This window comes from Pipistrellus hanaki (genome assembly GCF_964339955.1).
Source record: "Pipistrellus hanaki genome assembly, chromosome: 1".
NCBI lineage: Eukaryota > Metazoa > Chordata > Mammalia > Chiroptera > Vespertilionidae > Pipistrellus > Pipistrellus hanaki.
In genome coordinates this window covers 127,972,000-127,989,142 of record NC_140503.1, presented here as the reverse complement: position 1 = coordinate 127,989,142, position 17,143 = coordinate 127,972,000, and the positions used below count along the sequence as shown (strand labels likewise).

General features: G+C 36.4%; 1 protein-coding gene across 2 annotated transcripts in view; it reads right to left on the bottom strand.

The window, feature by feature from the left end:
- HSPA14 (heat shock protein family A (Hsp70) member 14) overlaps window positions 1–17,143 on the bottom strand; it is a 36,073-nt gene that overhangs the window by 11,880 nt on the left and 7,050 nt on the right. For both annotated transcript variants that reach the window (XR_014793573.1, XM_084868559.1), the window contains exons 4-10: window positions 13,953–14,001; window positions 13,713–13,818; window positions 12,825–12,915; window positions 10,724–10,828; window positions 7,134–7,295; window positions 5,228–5,383; window positions 1,169–1,271 (exon numbers count right to left, since the gene is read on the bottom strand). Coding sequence is in view for 1 of the 2 variants with exons in the window: in XM_084868559.1 (XP_084724685.1) it covers window positions 1,169–1,271; window positions 5,228–5,383; window positions 7,134–7,295; window positions 10,724–10,828; window positions 12,825–12,915; window positions 13,713–13,818; window positions 13,953–14,001 (772 nt within the window). In the remaining variant the exon portion in view is untranslated. The remainder of the gene's footprint in view (window positions 1–1,168; window positions 1,272–5,227; window positions 5,384–7,133; window positions 7,296–10,723; window positions 10,829–12,824; window positions 12,916–13,712; window positions 13,819–13,952; window positions 14,002–17,143) is intronic.

Genomic DNA, 17,143 nt, shown 5'->3' with positions numbered 1-17,143 from the left:
CCTTCTCTCTAATGGAACCAAAATTAAACAGTATACTACATGCCTCAAAAGAAGACTGCAGCAAATAAGTTAATACTGTGATTATATAAAGCAGGCAAAGAAGATGAAATTTATATTTACACACTAGAAAATACAAAATCAAATAAAATTAATCCTTGATTTAATTATATGGGAGTCTATTCTAAGGAATAATCCAAATATGGTAAAAGCCAAGGGTCAAAAGTGGACATCCTTAAAAATAAATAAATAAATAAATAAATAAATAAATAACAAAACAAACAAACAAACAAAAAAACCACAAAAGTAGACATCCTTGTTCTGAGGGAAGCGGAAATCCAATTTAGGTGTCCACAATAGAACAACAAAATCATCTATTGTGCCTTTTCTTTCCTAGGATATTAATAATCTATTTAAAATTGATTTTAAGACTGTGCAAAAATCAGTGTAATATTAAATGAATAAAATTCAGAATTGTACAAATTAAATTAGAGATATTCTAAAATATAACAGTTTGCCTTTTAGTATTTTCTGCGTTTTCTTAATATGTATACTTACTATTTTAATAATTAAAATAAAAAATTTACATAACTTTACTAATTTTTAAAATATATTTTTATTAGCTTTTTAAATTTTAATGTATATAAAACACTTAGAAATAGAGCTTCACACAGAGCAAACATTCAAATACTATCAATCACTGCTTAGAATTAAACAATATACTGAAAGGAATTATTCTCTTTTGTTAAGAAACTGACATATATTACTAGAGTCATTAATCAAAATGTATTGAATTAATTTTCCTTACTGATTAACACAAGTTGAGAAAATATTTAAATATATATTTTATTGATTTTTCACAGAGAGGAAGAGAGAGGGATAGAGAGTTAGAAACGTCGACGAGAGAGAATCATTGACCAGCTGCCTCCCGCACACCCACTACTGGGGATGTGCCAGCAACCAAGGTACATGCCCTTGACCAGAATCGAACCTGGGACCTTTCAGTCCACAGGCCGACGCTCTATCCACTGAGCCAAACCGGTTTCGGCAAGTTGAGAAAATATTTAAATTTATAAAAATTTAAATTCATAAAAAGTTCATAGGGACTATTTTCTAAATCCCAATTCTAAAATTGCTCCTAAAATAAATAAGAAAAATATAAAAGTATTACCTTGTTGATATCATCTGCTGCAAATCCACTTTGTTCTAAGAGTGCTCTGATTGCTTCTATACATTTATTAAAAAGTGGAGAACAGAGAAGTTCAAATCTTGCTCTGTTCACACAAAGAAGAGGAAGAAAAAAGGCTTATACAATTAAACAAGACATTTTTTACCTTTTTAAAATAATTTTTATTTCGACGGAAATGTGATTAATTGCAAAATTTATTAAAATCTGTTAAACTGGTTTTATTACCAAGGCTTTCACTAGAATGTCATTTTTTAAAAATATATTTTTAGTGTTCATAGTATTACAGATTATTTACCATCCTCTCTTCCCCTTCTTCTCTCAGCCTCTACACACCCACCCAGGTCTAAACTACCCTATTTGCTGCCTGTGTACAGGACATCTTTTTCTTATGAAGAGTAAAGCCAAAACCTAATGTGACAGTTCTCTTTAAGAATAGGTTTATGATCAGAACAGGATTATGTAGCACTTAGCAATGCAATACCATGGGTGTGTGTGTGTGTGTGTGTGTGTGTGTGTACTAAATTATTCATCTACCAATGTATGAAGACATGTTAAGAATCAAATTCAGGTTGGAGATTCTTACCCAATGCCTACTTACAGGTTTTCCATAACCTGAAAATGAAAACTCAACGTATGACAGTCCCAACAGTAAATCTATTGATCCAAATCAAACCATCATTTGGAAGTGTTTATTTTTTTGCATTCAAGTTTTAAAAATTATTTTGCATTCTTTTTCTTTATAATCTGAGACTATATTATACCTAAATGTAGCTCTTTGGCATCATCTGAGAAAAATGAATGCTAGCATAGAATTTTAAAAATATATATTTTTATTGGTTTCAGAGAGGAAGGGAGAGGGAGAGATAGAAAGATCAATGAGTAAGAATCATCAATTAGTTGCCCCCGCAACACCTTCCACTGCAGATGGAGCTAGAAACTTGGGTATATGCCCTGATGGGAATCTAACTGTGACCAACTGGTTCATAGGTCAATGCTCAACCACTGAGCCACACCAGCCAGGCACTAGCATAGAATTTTAAAAATAATCTACATTCAGGAAAAACGTACTCCCTAATTTTATACTGAACTCCTTAGATACAGACAACTAATTTTTAAATTTATTTGTGCTATCTCTAGATATTAAAATATTCCTATGCTTGCGATCTTAGTGATAAGGCAAAATTTCTTTAATAAAAAATTAAAAATTCTATTTCATTCTTAATAACTGATATTAATAAGCCAATATATTCTTATATACTGAGTACTTGGACAAACTTAGCACAAAGTGAGGAATTCTGGAAATAGAAAAATAGACACTCTGTCCATCTTTCTATTTTTGGGGCTGTAGCTTCAAATCTCACTTAAAAGATCTAGAGTAGTGCTGTCTAATAGAATTTTTTGTGAACATTAGCCACATGAGAGTACAGCAAGACCTCAATATAACTAATTCAGATGAGGGAGTGTTGGTTAAAAACCAAAGTCCATTATATAATAAAGTAGGTTTTCTGAATGTGTATGCTAAAAATTGACATATTAGTTTACCTATTTTTACTTTGTAGATATGTTTGTGTAATTAAATTAAGTATGTATGAATACTTTAATTTCACAGTTTCCTATATGTATTATAGTAATTTTAAATTTATACTTAATACAATCTAATAAATGCATGCATTCAACAGTCACCATGAGTAAACAAATGTTAAGACTGCTGTTAAGATTGGCGTGACAACAGAACCAATTACTAAATGGGCAATGCTTGTGATCATGTGCTAATCATTCAATGAGCCCTATTTACGAGAAGTGACTCCTGGGTTTAAATATGTAATAGTTGTAGATATGTAATATTTATGTATGTCCGTGAAATTAAGTGTTTTTTCCCAACATATGGCCTAATTGCGAAAATTTAGTAAAAATAACTGAATTAATAACAAAAAGGTAATTTGTTAATTTAATGATAAGCAAATCTTGGTTAAAAGAATTTTAAAATTAACATGGTATTAATTTTCACATATGACATATGGACCCAAAATTTTGTCCATTAAATCCGAAGTCCGTTAAATCAAGGTCTGAAAAATTGAGGTTTATTGTATTGAGCACTGGAATAGTGGCTAGTGTTACTGAGAAATGGAACTTTTAATTATTTGTTTTTAATTAACTTATATCTAAATGGCAATAGGTGGCTAGTGGCTACTATATTGGACATGCAGAGCCAGAATCTTCAGAAAAGTCCAGGAAGAGTGAGGAAGCTAAACTATAACAGACAGATGAAGAGAGAATTTAACCAAATATACTCAGTACAATACTAAAAATAAAACAATGCTATAATTCTGGAAGTTTTCACCTTGTTTCCAGGTCACCTGTTAAGTTTTGGGGATGTTTAAATGGTTTAACTAGTTGTAACTATTACTATTGTTAGTAATATGGAATATAAAATGATAAGGCAACATCCTCTCTTTGGACTTTCAGAGTAAAAGTGCAATCACTGATAAGCAATGATTTGGATTATGTAAAAGACAAGGGTGTTAAAAACAATTTTATGCATATTATATCTATGCTTAGTGAAAGTCATAACAACTATTAAAATTTAAAATGATGATGGGTGACAGAGCAATCAAAACCAAAATAAATATCAATCTTTAGCATCCTATATAATAAAGGCTAATATGAAAATAGACCTAACGGTGGAACAACCAAACAACCGGTTGCTATTGACCACCAGGGGGTGCATGCGGAACATGGCGGGTGTTGGCAGGCAGCAGGCAGCGAAATGTAGAACATGGTGGATGTCAACCACAGCAGGATAGTGGAGCCGGTGAAAGGGGGTGGGTGTGTGTGTGCCAGACCAAGGTGGGGTACTGGTCGCTGTAATTAAGGCGAGCTTTTGGTGGTTACTGAAAATTCTTTGCTCCCGTGAGCTGCGGTCCTGTCCGATGCTTGTATCTGCTGCTGGCCCTGATTGTCCCTCAGTGCTTCTCCACTTCCCCCTGTCCCTGAGGGACGATTGGAGCTGGCAGCCACCTCTCATACCCATACCCCCTGCCTGCAACGGCCGGCTCGCACCCACTGCTGGTGCCAGAACCACCGCTTGCATCTGCTCTCGCTTGGCGCTGTCAGTGGGTGTTAGTGGCATCTGCTGGCCCTGATTGCCCCTCAGGGCTTTTCCATCTCCTGAGGGGCAACTGGGGCAGCAGTCACTGCTTGCACCTGCTGCTGGAACCAGCAACTGTTCTGCCCTGCCATCTGGTGCCAGTGGGGCCAGCGCCTTCAGCATGTGGGAGCAGTGGCTGTGAGAGCAGAGCTGCCAGCAAACAAAGGACCATCCCCGCCCCCCTCCCAATCCCCCAGATGCCACAGCAGGAGGGACCGGGTGGGGTGTGGAGACCCACCCTTATGCCCAAGGCAGCCTCCCAGCCCACAGTTCCTTTCTGGGTGCTCGAATTCATGCCTTGGGCCCCTAGTAGTGTAATAATTACAGAGTATGAACTTTGGGGTCAAACTGGCTAGGTTTGAAATCCAGGTCCATCACTGTGTAACCTTGGACAAATAATTGAACCTCTGTGTTTCAGCTTCCTAATATGTAAAATAAGGACATTATCTTTGGGTTGTTGTGAGGATTTGATGAGTTGATACTTAGAATACAGGCTACCACACAGTGTTGATGATTAAGTTATAATAAACAAACTTGAAACATGTGCTAGCCCCACATCAATTTTAAGTGATAAAGTAGGAGTCATATAGGTGGGGCTGCCATTTAATAAATCTGAAAATCTCAAACTTAAATCTCCTCTCACTATTCTTTAAAAGATCTGGGATTTTTTCAGACACTGCTATTTGCAAATAACAATCACATCTGACATAATTATTTTGCAAACAGTTACTTATTCTGACAAAAATTGGATCCCATAAGCAAACACAAGAAAGCTCTCCTTTTATAAATGGTGAATTTAAAATGAACAAACAAAAAACCCAAAAGTGAAAAAATTATACCTAAACATGAAAGCACTTGACATTTTAATGAAGGTTTTTGAATTTCAATTTTACCTGGACACATTGCAGTCAAAATCTTGACCTTCATATAACGAGTCAAGGAAACAATTGGCACTTCCCAAGGTTGACAGAGAATGTTTTGCAATGTCAGCACTGTTCATCAATTTCATCATGGCTCGGGCATTTCCTCTAACGTCATGTTTGAAGGATCTAAGTTAAAAATATAGTTTCTGAAGTGAGAATTTATTATAATTAAAATCTGGATAATCCCTATTAAGATAATAAGCAACTCATAAAGCAGTATTAATACCAGATTTTATCATCTGGCTTCCAACCCACCAAAATTTCTGAAGAAAATTCTCTGCAATTAAAAGAAGAATCTCTTAAAGAAGAATCAATAACCAATAAAGTTAATATTCTGAACTTCTGCATTCTGTACCTTTAATAATAGCGTATACTTTAAAGAAAGCAGGGTACCTATTATATTTTATTTTTTGCAGAAGAGACAAATGGAGGTTGAAGGAGATTATGTAACTAGGTCAAATCTCATATATTACCCTTTGAAATTGATGCATTGTTCAATGGTGTAAAATTATCTGTCCAGCTTTTAAAAAATAAACTAAAAGTGGTTCTTTAAAGAAATATGACACATACAAAACATGCAGAATTACAGTTCCTCTGGCAGTGAGCAAAGGCTTTGCTTTTATACATGTACATTATTAATGAGAATTAGGAGTAAAATTAACACTACTCTACCTTGAATTGAAATACTTTATAACAAAAAATGGTATAGGTCTTTCTTTGAAAAATGAGAAATTACAACTTTTTCAAGACTTTCTTTTACCCAGTTTAGCTAAACAGATGAACTGTTTCAGCTACATTTTTTTTTTTTAGTGCAGTAATGTCCAAAATATAACTTTTATACTATATGTGGCTCTTGATATGCCAAACAAAAATAGAATTTTGAATGGGATAACTGCATCCAGTAACAAAACTAAAATCTTCTTTGTAATAGATTAGTAATTAAATAAACACTTCATTAATTCCCTGGAATGTGACTGTAACAATGTAATCTTCATCAGCTCTAAACTTGAAGGTAGTGAGGCCTCAGAGCTGGTAACCCACCCTCCCTTCACCAAGACATAGAGCAGCATATGAAGAATTAAAAAACGGTACTTGAGATCCAAATCCACATAATTCCACGCCTAGTAATTCCTTAAACTAAGTAAAAAAATCTAACCAAGTAAATGCACTGGACAGGTTGGCCTATGCTTCCCTACATTTGTGTGGATAGATATTAACTCCACAAAAATATCCAGTACATTAGAAAAAAACATATCCTCCTTTGAAGCAGAGCAATTTCAAATAAACTAACGGAAAATGTCAATCAAAATATATCATGCTGAAGCAGGTTTTGCTCAGTGGAGAGAGCACTGGCCTGTGGACTGAAAGGTGCCAGGTTCGATTCCGGTCAAGGGCATGTCCCTTGGTTGTAGGCACATCCCCAGTAGGGGGTGTGCAAGAGGCAGCTGATCAATGATTCTCTCTCATTGATGATTCTAACTCTTTATCCCTCTCTCTTCTTCTCTGAAAAAAAATCAATAGAATATATATTAAAAAAATATATCTATCTATCTATCTATCTATCTATCTATCTATCTATCTATCTATCTATCTATCTATCTCCAGCCCTGGCTGGTTTGGCTCAATGGTTGGCGCATTGGCCAGCATACTGAAGGATGGCGGATTCAATTGCCAGTCAGGGGTATGTGCCTCAATTGCAGGTTCCCTGGCCCCAGTAGGGATGTGTGTGGGAGGCAGCCAATCAACATGTTTCTCTCACATTGATATTTCTCTATTTCTCTCTCTCCTCCTTTCACTCTCTCTAAAAATCAATGGAAAAAATGTCTTCAGGTGAGGACTAACAACAATATATATAATCAAATTCATTATTACTCACCTCTGAAACTCAGAAGCTAGATGCTGTGCTAAAGTTTCTGTAAATTGTGTACCTCCGATGTTATCATCAGTGTTTGTTGAAATAACGCGATATATTCCACTGTTAACTTCCATGACACTGATAGATAAGGATGTTCCTCCAAGTTTGAACACTAAAATATTGCTTAAAAAAGATATAACGTGAGTGAGTTGAGAACACAACATTTTAAAGCTAGGTTGGACTTTTTTTTTTTTTAAACCAATCTTTATTGTTCATATTATTACAAAGGTTCCTCATTTCTTCCCCCCTCCACCAGGTTCCCATCCTACCCTCTGCCCTTTCCCCACCCCCCATTGTCCTCATCCATAGGTGCACAGTTATGTTCAGTCTCTTCCCTCATCCACCACACCCCTTTTCCCTGAGAATTGTCAGTCCACTCCCCTCTCGTATCTCTGATTCTATTATAATCAACAGTTAATATTGTTCATCAGGTTTTTTAATTTCCTTGTGTTTTTTTTTTTAATTAATAAACTTTTATATTTTTAAGAATAAATTGCAAAATCTAATAATTTTAAACCTTGTTTTTTCTGCCCTGGGAACTGAGAAGCAACTTGTTTACATGTAAACTTGCCCTTAGGCTATCAAAAGGTATAGCCATTCAAATGTAAATGAACACATTGTTTAAAGATAGCTGCTGGCTGGAATTGGATTACCTGTTCTGGGTGGGAAGGGCTTGTCCTCCCCTTTCTCCATTAAAATTAAGGTGTTAGCTTTAAAACCTCTTTTTGGCAAGAGACCTTAAACTTTCAGAACTTTAAATTTTTCAGGTAGAAATATTCTGGTCAATTACTTAGCAATACCTCCACATGCCCAAGGTTACACTTCACACAAAAGACACTTCCAAATAGAGCAACCAACCTCATCCAGACCCCACACAAGGCACTCACAGATCAACACCCCAGCGCTACAACAACTCAACACATCCAGATCTAAGCCTTCATCACTTGATTCAGCAGACCCTCAAGTTCCCCCAAAAGTTTCCAGCCATGTCTGAGAAGCAGCCCTGGGACATGGGCAGTCAGGAGCAAGCTGTTTCGGGCCCAGCTGCTCCGGGCCTGGCCTCTGTTGCTCCGGGCTGCTCCACAACCAGCTGCTCTGGGTCTGGCCACTGCTGCTTGGGGCCCGGTTGCTGCCGCTCCGGGCCTGGATGCTGCTGCTCCGGGCCTGGATGCTCCCGACCCGGTTGTTCTGTGCCCGGCTGCTCCGAGCCCGGCTGCTCTGGGCCCGGCCGCTCCCGCCTGGCCGTTCCCGGCCTGGCTCCCGCTGCTCCGAGCCTAGCTGCCACTGCCCCAGGCCTGGATGTTCCAGGCCTGGCTGCTGCTGCTCCGGGCCCGGCTGCCACCGTCCTGGGCCTGGCCACTCTGGGCCTGGCCGCCGCCACTCCAACATTTTTTTTTTTTTTAAACGCATTTATGTTGCAATGTTGGCTGCTGAGTTGAGATCTGTCTTAATCTTCGACTTTTCAATATCTTCTTTGTATTCTTTCTTTAGTAATTTTACTATCTTTTTGATATAACTTGATTTCTTCACATTGAAAACTTCTTTGGTTTCTTCTTCCTCGTCCTGGAAGCTCAACAGGCTGGCCTGCGGCGCCCCTTTGTTCTCCTCGGCCTCCTGCACGCCATGATCGGCACCACCCAAGAAGCAGCCTCCGGCCTCGGCTCTGTGCCTGGCGATCAGCGGTTGAGGGCCCATCGGCACCTCCCCCCCAGGGGAGCCCTGCCGCCGGCTCCTTGCCAGCGCCCGGTGGCAGCTCCCACTCTTCATCGCATTCTTCCCAGTCTGGAGCTTTTGTCTCCTTCCCACCAGGGCAATCTAGCATCAGAGTCAACAGTCCTTCCTCTGCGTGCAATGTGCGCGCCTCCGGGGGCTTTGCTTTTCGCCGCTCCCCTGGGATTCTGCCTCACAGCCCCGTCTCCTTCTGTTTGAGCCTGGGTCCCCAGGGTCTGCCCTAGAACTGGGGTTCAGCGTTGTCGGGTCTGGGGTTCAGCCCAGTCCGGAGCTTTTATTTCCTTCCCGCTAGGGAACGCCAGCCAGGTACTCAGCCTCCCGCTCCTCTCTGGCTCCGTCCTTTTCGTGCGCGCACGAGCGCCATGTCTCCATACCTTAGGCTTTTATAGCTCCTCTGATTTTCCTTCTGGTTTTCTCTTTCCTTCTTGTGGTAGAATTTTCAGTCAGTCGACTTCCTGTAGCTCTGGGCAATGTCCATTTTATATTTTAGTTGTATTTTATTGAAATTGTTGTGTGCGGCTGCGGTTAGGTGTTTACCTGTGCAGCCATCTTGGATCCTCTTGTAGGTTGGACTTCTTACACTAAGGTGCCACTTAGTTTAATCCATTTAGATCATAAATAAGGAAACTGAAAATCTCACATGAGTAACTAACTTGCCCATGGTAGTGTGGTGATTGCTGGGGTGAGGGGTGTGGAGAAAGGTAGAAGGGAGTATAGAGAGGATAAATGATGATAGACAGAAACTTGACTTGGGGTGGTGAACACACAATACAGTATTGTAGAATTGTACACTTAAAACCTATACATTTTGTTAACCAGTGTCACCCAATAAATTCCATTAAAAAAAAATTGTCCATAGTCATCACTTATTGGTGAATTTAGCTTAAAAATCAGATCTTCTAATTTTAAGTGAAAATTATTTTTCATTTAGTTATGCTGGTAAAAGCTGGTAAAATTGTATTCTTCTGAGTAACTGGAGTTCAAAACACCAACTTTTCAAATAAAGATTTGAAATTATAGTGAATTGTAAGAGAATTAAAAATAGGAATTTTGTGTTAATATTATCCAAGTTACTGCTGCAATAACATGTCTATAAAAATGAAACATACCCAAAACTAGGAGCTCATTTCCTATGCATAAAAATTTATAATTTCTGATATTTTATATTTATCTAGTTTACCTAAAAATAATTTCCTACTGATTTATATATATTCATTTCTTTACTCAAACTGTGAGATATAAGGTGAAACAATTAGGGGAAATTAACACATCTGAATTAATTTCCTTGAAGCGGCATGATATGTCAGGCCTATTAAGACAACCTTGACAACTAAATTAGGAGTTACGTTTTACTGTTTCATAATCAAAATAATTCTTAAATTCTCACATCGGATTTCTCACCATCTGTCAAGACAAATGTGTATAAAACTACTCACTAGATATAAGCAAGTTTAATAACTGAAATTGGTAATAAAATGAAGTGTCCTAGCTTGATTTAGAATGTGTGGCCAAGCTTACAAATAAAAATAATTTGAAATCTGTGGCCAAACTTACAAATTTCAAATCTATCTCAATGATAGAGACAAAATGTGGGTGATAGAAGGATAGATAAGCTCAATCTTCCCTCCTGTTATGACCCTTCTCTGCTTTCCTAGGACACCTTTCTCATCTATTTGAAAAACTCCAGTTGAGAGTTTTGATGTCTTTTCATTCAAAGGCTTGGAAGTGCTGCATTTTATAATAATCTCTATTGATGTAATTGCTTTAATCTTAAATGTTTTCTGCACTGAAAAATTTAAAACTGAAAATACGGTTTTTACCTTTTTCCAGCAGGGGAGTCTTGTCCAATTCCATAAGCCAGGAGAGCTGCAGATGGTTCATGGATTAACCGCAAAACATTAAAGCCAGCAGCTCTGGCTGCTTCCCTGTGGACAATTTGCTTTCAATGAATTTAACATCACAACATGTTCAAGTCCACATTTTAGAAATGCTCTGTTGTAAGATTTTATGCAATAGCAAAAAAGATTTCATAAGTAGAACATGGATGGTAATGATCTTTAGAAGCAAAATAATAGGACACAAGAGATCAATGTAACTCTTAAGAGATCATTTTCATTTAACAATTTTCATTGGTTGATCTCTTCCTACTCACCTCTCCTTCCCTCTGAGATTCGACAGTTTGTTCCATGCTTCTATACCTCTAGATCTATTTTGTTCATCAGTTTATTTTGTTCAATAGATTAAATATATGAGTGAGATCATGTGATACTTACCTTTCTCTGTCTTATTTCACTTAGCATAATACTCTCCAAGTCCCGCCATACTGTCTCAAAGGGTAAGAGACCTTTCTTTTTTACTGTTGCATAATATCCCATGGTGTTAATGTACCACAGCTTTTTATCCACTTATCTACCAATGGGCACTTGGGCTGTTTCCAGATCTTAGCTATTGTAAATTATGCTATGAACATAGGGGTGCATATATTCCTTTTGATTGGTTTCTTAGGATATAGTCTTAGAAGTGGAATTACTGGGTCAAATGGCAGTATGCATAATTCATGGACACAGATAATAGTGTGGTGAAGACCTGGGAAGAGAGCAGGGGTGGGCTAAAAGAGATCAATGGGGAAAAAAAGAGGACATGTGCAATACTTTCAACAAAAAGATTAAAAACAAACAAAAAAAAATTTTGTCCTAAAGTACAACTGGTTAAGAATGAGAAACAAAGAAATAAAGAACAAATTAAAAGCTGGAAACAGAGAACTAAAGCTGGTATAGAGAAGCTATCTAAAATAGAACAAATGTATTATATAGTACTAAATGTATTATATAGTATAGGGTAGAAGAGAGAGGGGGTCCCCTCAGCCTGGCCTGCGCCCTCTTTCAATCTGGGAGCCTTTGGGGGATGTCCGACTGATGGCTTGGGCCCATGGGGAGTTATTTATGGTTAAATAATTAGGTATTGTTTTATAAAAATTAATAATAATGTTCAGTCTATTTTCTTAATGAAAGAAAATACCATGTGTTTATATTGAACAAGAGAAAGCTCTCAAAAATATCTATGCTTATAAACTTTAGACAAATTTATAACACATTTTGCAATTTTCCAATTTCTTTTAGCGTCAGTTTTTATTTTTATTTATTTATTTATTTATTTATTTATTTATTTATTTTTAAAATATATTTTATTGATATTTTACAGAGAGAAAGAGAGAGGGATAGAGAGTTAGAAACATCGATGAGAGAGAATCATCAATCAGCTGCCTCTTGCACACTCCCTTCTGGGGATGTGCCCGCAACCAAGGTATAATACATGCCCTTGACCAGAATTGAACCTGGGACCTTTCAGTCTGTAGTCCAATAGCGTCAGTTTTTAATATCCCACCAATTCAAGTAAATAAAGCAATTCTCTGCCCCAGAAGCAACTTAGATGTTTGCCAAAGCCTCATGTGGAACTCTATCCCAAAAGTAAAGGCATGCATTCTCACCAATTACATATGCATATTCTCAAAAACTACATGCTACTTTTTGGTTAGATGTTAATATCTAAGATGAAAGAATACCTGTAAACATATAAAATTGCCTATTTTTATATAATTTTAACATAAACCCTAATTACATAAAAGTAGGGCAAAGTAATTCATAAACATCAACTTAACCTGGTAATTGAGAACATTTCTAATCAAAATAAATAAGAAGGTATATCTAATTTTATATTGTCTTGCCTTTTCATAAAAGATAGGAAATATTAATGATCAGTAACATACTTTTTACCATAGTATTTACATATAGACATGTATTTACAAGTAAAATTTTATTGCCCAAAGGGTTTTCAAATGCAATTTTACTTCATTACTATATGGTTATATTATAAAATTTGTATTTCCTTTAAGCAAATCATATAAACACATATTATACTTACCCAAGAGCATTTTTTTGCTTTTCTCCAAAATCAAATGGAACAGTAATAACTACATCATTTGCATCTGAGCCCAAGACAGAATGTGCCGTTTCTATATATTAAAAAAAATAAAAAAATAAATTCTAATGACACAGAAATATATCAAGTGATCCTTTCTGAAGTTTATCAATTTGCAGTGAAGATCTTCTCACTATAAAGATTTTCCAGTTCACTTGCTGTCCCACCCTACTGATTTTCTCTTTTTGCTCTCTTAAACCATGCAGGTGGTTTTGGTAATTTGTGGACACAGAACTAAGTACTTTCCAAAGTGCCTGGCTCTTAGGCTTCAGTTTCAACCATCTCCCAAAGTAGACTGGTTTTTATTGAGAATGTGCTTCTAATGTGTCAATGTAAAGACAAACAGTATAACGTTAGCTCAACACATTAAAGGGATGCCTTACATCCCAGAGCTGATGAGTACTATGCAGATTAGCCATATGCATAATCTACTCCAAAATTTCCTAAATTGTTTTAAGAATGCCACTTAGCTCTAGCCTTCAGAAGCGATGAAACCAGACCTACTTAATCTGCTTAACTATTGTTGAGCGTGTACTGTCAATCTTAAAGGAGATATAATATTCACTCTTCATCACATTTGGCCACTTCATTTTAAGAAGTTTTGAAAATGCTAATTCAGCCCAATCCATTTACATTACTTCTAGTGAGACCGAAGTCAGGGAAGCTAAGTCATTAACCATAGTCACATAGCCAATTAGTGGCCCAGTCAGATACTATAGAGTGTAGGTCTCCTTACTCCTAATCTGCTCTATCAGCTGCTTCTCCCTAGGGCAAAAAATATGTCTACTTTTTAAGATCAATTCTTAAATAAGTTTTGCTTTGGCTCAATACCTTTCATTTTACTAAATATCAGTCTGGCAACATCTCCTGGGTTAACAAATTTTGTTTCTTCTCCAGTATCTATTTTATATCGTAATTTTCCATTTTTTTCAATGACCTAGAAAGAAAATTATAAGTGTGTTAAATAAGGAATAATTTTAATAAAAATATCAAGTGTCAAACCAATATTATAGGCCAGCACCTTAGCAATTACTTTGTGTAATAGGGAAGTAGTAACAAGACCATACTCACTAAACATTTACTTTCTGTGATGTATTTCAGAGCCTGTGGGTCATCAGAGCTGTTCATAAAGATAAAGATAATTAAGTATTAAAATCTGTATTCTTCATATGTAAGGTTTAAAGAACACTACATTTTTTTTAACCACTGAACAAATATAAAAATATAAACAAAATTAAGTTGCTTAATTTTTAAAAAAAACTTCAAAAAATTTTCAATTACTACAGAGGATCTTTACAAAGGGTATAGTAATTCTATTAAAGTGTTAATTTTTGCATTTGAAAGTAGCTCTTAGTTGTTCTGAGATTTCTGCTATTAATAGATACTATAAAACATTTGGGGGTGATTTTTCATTCTGTCAATGATTTTGTTACATACTTCCACATCTATAAGAACCAACCACTGAGATAAAAATGACAAAAGAAATAATACTGCAAATTAAGGGCAAACCAGCATGCCTAATGTCATCTCTGCTGCTTGGTCTGTACATGAATCAACAACCGAAATCAAGAGTGAGCAACAGTACAAATGTTATATATAGAAAAGTACACAGTACTATAGGTGGACAGATCAATAATGCCCTACATAAAGTGGGTACTAAGTAAACGTGCATGGCAATAACATAAAATGGTTTTTAAAAAAAATATATATTTTATTGATTTTTCACAGAGAGGAAGAGAGAGGGATAGTTAGAAACATCGATGAGAGAGAATCATCGATCAGCTGCCTCTTGCACACCTCCTACTGAGGATGTGCCCGCAACCAAGGTACATGCCCTTGACCTTTCAGTCCGGAGGCCAATGCTCTATCCATTGAGCCAAACCGGTTTCGGCAAAATGGGTGTTTTGTTGCTCAAAATAGTAATACCAATTTATGCAGATTATGCTTTCACATATATTACCTTACCTGATCGTCCCAATACCTCAATGGGATTAATTTGGCCAGCATTATTTTAGAGGTAAGATTCATAGAGGGTCAATGACTTAAAAAGTTAATAAGCGGTAGAGTCAGTATTTGATCCCAGGTTTTTTCTATCCGGGTATGGTTATTCACTTTACCAGACTGCCTGGCAGTAAGATGGTGCATGACTAAGTACTTCTGCCCCTTGAGCAGAAATAGGAGCAACTAATCTTTGGTTTAATCTCATTTTACTAAGATTAAGTAAATCCTTCCCCTAAACCAAGAATGTCAAACTCAAAGGCTAACACGGGCCAATAAACTAGGTTTAAGTTTATGTGGGCTGCAAAGAAACAAAAACGTCAATTTTCTTAGAAACATAGGTTTATTTCAATAGACATGCTGAATACAAAAGGCTAAAATAAGTGATTGTTAACATAAAAAAGAACTTTAATTTTTCTCGAACATTAACTTACCAGACACAAATTAATAAGCACAACACAAATAAACCAATTTTTCTTGTTCTCCAAAAAAGAAATATTTCCTGATGTGCACACTAAACAAGTCAGTCCAAGACCAATGACGTGACAATCAGCTGCTAAAATATTCGCTGCTATTATTAGTGGTGAGAAATGGTGTGCCTGCATGTAAGGGAAGTGAATGCAACGCAATTATAGTAATCATTAGTGAATGTTGTAGTTCCTTATTAATAATTTATGTGTAACAGGATATTGTAAAAATTAAGTCACAAAATTTTTATTGGAACATTTCTTACATACCATAATATTGGCTGGGCCATGAAAATATTTGTTGTGGGCCATGAGTTTGACATGCTTGCCCTAAACCCTTCTTTCAAGGGTGTGTGGCTATTCTGTTCAGAAACTAGTCTTAAATGTTTAATAAGAAGAGGTGGACATTAATAGAGACTAACTGCGAAAGCAAGCATGTTACACTAGCAGCCGACTGCAATATCATTAATCTTGTAATAACTTGTTTGGTGTGCACAACAGGAAATATTTCTGTTTTGGAGAACAAGAAAAATAGGTTTATTGGAGTTATGCTTATTAATTTGTGAAGTTATTCAGTGTCTGGTAAGTTAATGTTTAAAAAAAAATATTAATTTTTATTAAAATGTTCTATTATTTTAACGATTACTCATTTATTTCAGCCCTTTATATTCAGCATGTCTATCGAAATAAACCTATGTTTCTATGAAATTTGAGGCTTTTTTTTTTGCAGCCCACATAAACTTAAACCTTGTATATTTGGCCTGAGTTACTTTGAGTTTGACATACTTGTACTAAAGGATTACTGAACATCTGATGACCCTAATCTGAATAATTAAGTGAAAGACAAAAGGGTTTAAAATTGCCTAATTTGGCTTAAAAGTCTGTCTGAATACTTGCAGATTCCCCACACTTCCTTCTCTATCACCTAAAAATTGGTAGTGAGGAAACAGGTAAAACAGCTTGCCCAAAGTCACATGGTTAATGGCAGAACTGGCCAGAATCCAGATCTTTAATGCAAAGTTTAGTATTCTTTCTACTGAACCCTCCCCTTCTTCCCTTTTCAAAAACCCAATATCCTGGACAAATAACTATAAGAGTAAGAATCAGATGAAGTGTGCCCAGAATAATTTTTTTGCACCAATGTTATAAATTGTGCACATTTACCAGTTGTTTTTAGATCAGAATTTAAGTCAACCAGGATAATCTATCCTATTGTGTAGGCTACCTACCACTCGGAGAAGATATTTGCTGGGAAAAGCTGTTTTATGGAATTTAACTCTTTGAAAGGAAAATTATTTCTCAACTGCTATGCAAAAAGGCCCTGGCTTATGTGAAGACAGAAAGCACACATAGCTCTTGTATAGGCAAGAACCTGGAGATTAACCAACAGAAAAGCAGAAAGCAAGAATGCAGGTGACGACAAATGATCACAGATAGCACCAGAAAGTACCGAACTGACCCACAACTACATACAAATAAAAACTTTATTTGTCCACACCAGGATTAATTATGTAACAGAAAAACAAAGGATGGTGGGAGGTTAGTATACAGAGCACCTTATTTACATCATGATCTTAAGAAGGCAGAACGTTAATCCTACCATAGTATCACCATCTTTATCAGCAATGCCATTTTATCTTCCTCCTCTTCCTTACCTGTCTCTTACATGGTTAACAGGGGACATACCAGCACTAATGTGTTACAGGGTCTTCTTTCCTACTACTGTCACAGTATAGTGCTTTCCATGTATGAAAGCATTTTTACATTTATGTTTCTTTGACGCTCACAACAATCCCG